Source organism: Octopus bimaculoides, chromosome 2 (genome assembly GCF_001194135.2).
Source record: "Octopus bimaculoides isolate UCB-OBI-ISO-001 chromosome 2, ASM119413v2, whole genome shotgun sequence".
NCBI classification, from domain to species: Eukaryota; Metazoa; Mollusca; class Cephalopoda; order Octopoda; family Octopodidae; genus Octopus; species Octopus bimaculoides.
The window spans coordinates 64674874-64679370 of NC_068982.1; the positions used below are offsets into that span (position 1 = coordinate 64674874).

At 38.7% G+C, this 4497-nt stretch overlaps 1 protein-coding gene across 4 annotated transcripts in view; it reads left to right on the top strand.

The window, feature by feature from the left end:
• The window catches only part of LOC106869901 (amine oxidase [flavin-containing] A), a 58972-nt gene that overhangs the window by 15665 nt on the left and 38810 nt on the right, over positions 1-4497 (top strand). For 3 of the 4 annotated variants that reach the window (XM_052977616.1, XM_014915833.2, XM_052977621.1), the window contains one exon: positions 2687-2777. The exons of the other annotated variant lie outside the window; for it this stretch is intronic. In XM_052977616.1, coding sequence (XP_052833576.1) covers positions 2687-2777 — 91 coding nt within the window. Of the gene's footprint in view, positions 1-2686; positions 2778-4497 lie in introns of those variants that run through there. 4 annotated transcript variants of the gene reach the window in all.

Sequence of the window (4497 nt, forward strand, 5' to 3'; positions counted from 1 at the left end):
CTGATTTGGCAGAGTTTCTATAGCTGGATGCCCTTCCTAATGCCAACCACTCCGAGAGTGTAGTGGGTGCTTTTACGTGTCACCCGCACTAAGGCCAGTCAGGCAGTACTGGCAACGGCCACGCTCAAAATGGTGTATTTTATGTGCTACCCACACAAGAGCCAGTCCAGGGGCACTGGCAACGATCGCGCTCAAAAATCCTTGAAATATTTAAAATATGTAATTCAAACAACTGAATCACACATTTCATGAGTTACTGGAACAGATCTGTGGTAGTGGCAACAACAGCAGCTGCAGCAGCAATGGTGGTTGTGGTATCAGTATCAGTGGTAATGAAGTGGCAATGGTGGTAGTGGTAGCAGCAGCAGCAGCCGCCGCCAGTTTTCTGATCAAGCAAAATATACAGCTCCAATAATGGACAGAACCAACATCCATTGACAAGGTTGCAAAAGGCAATGAAAATTCTGGAAGAAAAAATATAAATAGTAAGTGAGTGGAGATCAAACCAGTGAGTGTGTTAGATAATAAGGCATTAGGGTTATATGACCCTCCCAAGACAACAGAAAAGAAACATGGTTTGCATTTTAGTTTTTGAAATTTTTGATGCTATCAGTCATATCTTGTGGCAGAAGTGTCTGGACAGGAGGCAGAGTTCAAGACCAGCAATTTTTAAGGGGAGGGGACAAGTTAATTACATTGACCCCAGTACTTGTACTTGTACTGGTTGTTTATTTTATTGACTCCAGAGAGATGAAAGGCAAAGTAGACTTTGGTGGGATTTGAACTCAGAACATAAAAAAACTAGGCGAGATGCTGCTAAGTATTTTGTCTGACATGCTAATGATTCTGCCAGCTCACCACCTTAATTCATACATTCACGACTTAAAACTAAATTATAAAGACAAATATACTTCAAACACTTAGTAGCACTAATCCCCAACAGCTACAGTTCAAAAAGGTCCTAGAAAGGATGTGTACCCTATCTCTCTCATTTCCCTTTTGTCGTTGTTGTTCTTGTAGCCCTAAACCCATTTGGTTACCTTTACTCATTTGATGTAGGAGAACCTAAAAGGCCATTGTTCCTCTTTGTCAGCTGCTTTGTTGTTGTTGGTTTTTTTCCCAATCTCGGGTCAGTCCTGATTTAGCCACATACCTATGATTAAAGACTTCACTGCCAGAACCATACAATCATTTATTCAAACATGGTATATATTGGACTACATTAGCCAATATAAGAACTTGGTCTGCTACTTCTAGCAGGTCAAGCAACTATATAGGGCAGTGGTTCTCAACCAGGGTCCATATTACTCTTGGGGTCCACATAAGATTTTTGGTAAAATTTATAAGCAATAAATTGCTTATTACTTCTACAACACACCAACTATTTAAACAATATTTAAAAAAACATAATTCTTAATAATATTTAATAATCCTTTTTTACTATAGGCACAGGGCCTGAAATTTGGGGGAGGGGACTAATTGATTACATCAACCCCAGTGTTTCACTGGTGCTTAATTTATTGACTCCGAAAGGATGAAAAGCAAAGTCAACCTCAGCAGCATTTGAACCCAGAATGTAGCGATGGGTGAAATACCACTAGGCATTTCATCCAGCATGCTAACAATTCTGCCAGCTTACTGCCTTTAATGATTAATAATAAAAATACTACAGGATTTTTTAAACATTGAATGACTATGAGAATCCACCAGAGTAAAATAAGAATCAAGGGGGGTCCATAGTTATAGAGTGTTTGAGAACCTCTGATTTCGAGGCTTGCTGGTTAGCCTGTTGTTGTTGGTGGTGGTGGTGGTGAAGACAGCAGCAGCGGCAGTGGCAGTAATGACAGTGACAGACAGCTGTTGCTTTCATAACAAAAGGTATTCACAAATGTTGCTTACAGTTCTAAAAAGAAAGTACAAATATCACCAACTGTTTTGGACCCTGGCAATTTGGAAACAGCTGACTGGAAAGAACCTGTTATTTTTTTGGCACTGGAGGCAAACACACACTTGTACACATGCACGAAAATATATACATACAGATAGAGAGGGTGAGAGAGAAAGAGAGAGAGAGAGACATTACAGTTTATTAACTGAACATGATTGACATAAACATGTTCCCTTTCCTCCTAAACATAAAGAGAAATATGGTGGCGAGCTGGCAGAAACATTAGCACGCCGGGGAAATGCTTACCGGTATTTCGTCTGCCGTTATGTTCTGAGTTCCAATTCCGCCGAGGTCGACTTTGCCTTTCATCCTTACGTATTAGGGTCGATGAAATTGACTTAATCTCCATGTCTGTCTTTGTTTGTCCCCTCTATGTTTAGCCCCTTGTGAGCAATAATGAAATAAGAAATATGTTCACACACATAAACACAGCGAGAGAGAGAGAGAGAGAGATGGGGTAAGGTGGGGAGAGAATGAGAGAAAAATGAAACATTAAAAAGTCTAATGTCAAATAAGTCACCATTGAACCATTAATGCCAAATAGGGAAGCACCAAAACAGCTGTGTCAAAACATTGCGTACCCAAGTATCTCTGCTCCAAGCTTCAGACTATTATTAAAGTTTTTAAAACCTTCTGCTATAGCCTTCCTAAGATTTTATATAGATCCTGACAGAGATCTAATACATGCATGAGGTGATTGTTTAAAAGCCATGTTTGTTTATCTTCTGATTTTTACAGAACGCATTGGTGGGCGGACACGAGTTGTGACCTTAAAAGGCAGCAATGATGTCGAAGGAAAGTGGGATGTCGGTGGTCAGTTTGTTGGCTAGTGAGTATACTTTTGTTCACATTTTCTTGTCAGTAGAGAAATATGTTATCATCATCATCATTTAACATCCAATTTTCCATGATTATATGTGTCAAATGGAATTTGAGGCAGATTTTCTATGGCTGAATTAACTTCCCAGCAAGGTAATATTTCTTGATGGCCAGACATGACTTGTATGGCCGCATTGTTTGATTATAACCACGATGTCAAAATGACAGTACACACAAGCACATGCATACACACACACACACACACACACACGCATGCATACATGCACACACACACACACACACACACACATGTAACAAGCTTCTTTCAGTTTCTGTCTACCAAATCCACTCACAAGGCTTTGGTTGGTGGGGTATAGTTAGAAGTACCATGCAGTGGGACTGAACCTGAGACCATATGGTTGGTTGGGATGCAAGCTTCTTAACTACACAGCCAAGCCTGTGCTTATTTTGAAAATTGATAATGATGATAACATTTAAATCGTCTTTCTTATTTCTTTATTGCCCACAAGGGGCTAAACATAGAGGGGACAAACAAGGACAGACAAAGGGATTAAGTTGATTACATCGACCCCAGTGCGTAACTGGTACTTAATTTATCGACCCCGAAAGGATGAAAGGTGAAGTCGACCTCGGCGGAATTTGAACCCAGAACGTAACGGCAGACAAAATACCGCTAAGCATTTCGCCCGGCGTGCTAACGTTTCTGCCAGCTCGCCGCCTGTTTTTCGTCCATCTTCAAGTGCTAATGATTCTGCCAGCTCTTTCTATCAAATCGTCTTTCTATCAAATCGTCTTTCTATCAATATTGACAAATGTATATATTTGTGTCAGTGTGTGTATTCGTGTGTATGTATTCGTGTGTGTGTCTCTCTCTCTCTCTGTACTTGTGTCCGTGTGTATAACAAGGAAGTGGACATTAATAATTATCTTATCTCAGGGGAGTTTAAGCTAGACACTCATTACTATTTATATTGTTTCCTCTTAATGAAGTATTACTTACTTTTTGTTATCAATGAACCCTCAACCATTCAGATTGTAGACTAATATACTAACAACGTAACTTGTTATACATCTCGTTAAAGTTAACTTTTGACTGAAAATATTTCCTTCATCGTAACTTGATAAAACCATCTTTATTTCATTAAAGTCAAACTATCTGAGTGGAGAGAAAATTGCTGCAAGTTCATGTATAATACAGTCACATCATTTGCCAAAACAAACACATATTTCTAGATTAGTTTTATTTACACAAGGCTGATTGGTGAAATTGCCTGTGAGAGACTGGCATCTATCCAGGAAGAGACTTGTATCTCACCTGCTTAAATCTGGAACTATGCATAGAGTAAATGTAAGCACTTTTACACAGCACGTGGATATTAATTCTGAGTAAATGTATATTTCCAGTAAGAGATGCAGATAAGGACAGTGGCATCAAATTCCTTCATATGCCAAACATAATGTGTAGAGTTGTAATAAACTTTATGGTGATGCTTCAGCATGACCACAGCTCAATGACCTAAAACCAGTAAAAAGTACATGCACCATACCCCACTCTCTTTTTCTCTTTCAGTTCTGACCTCTGCTGACTAAAAGGGACAAAAATAAACCATGTCATTTTTGTATATTTATTTATGTATGTGTGTGTGTGTGTGTGTATATATATATGTGTATATATATATATATATATATATATATATATATATATATAT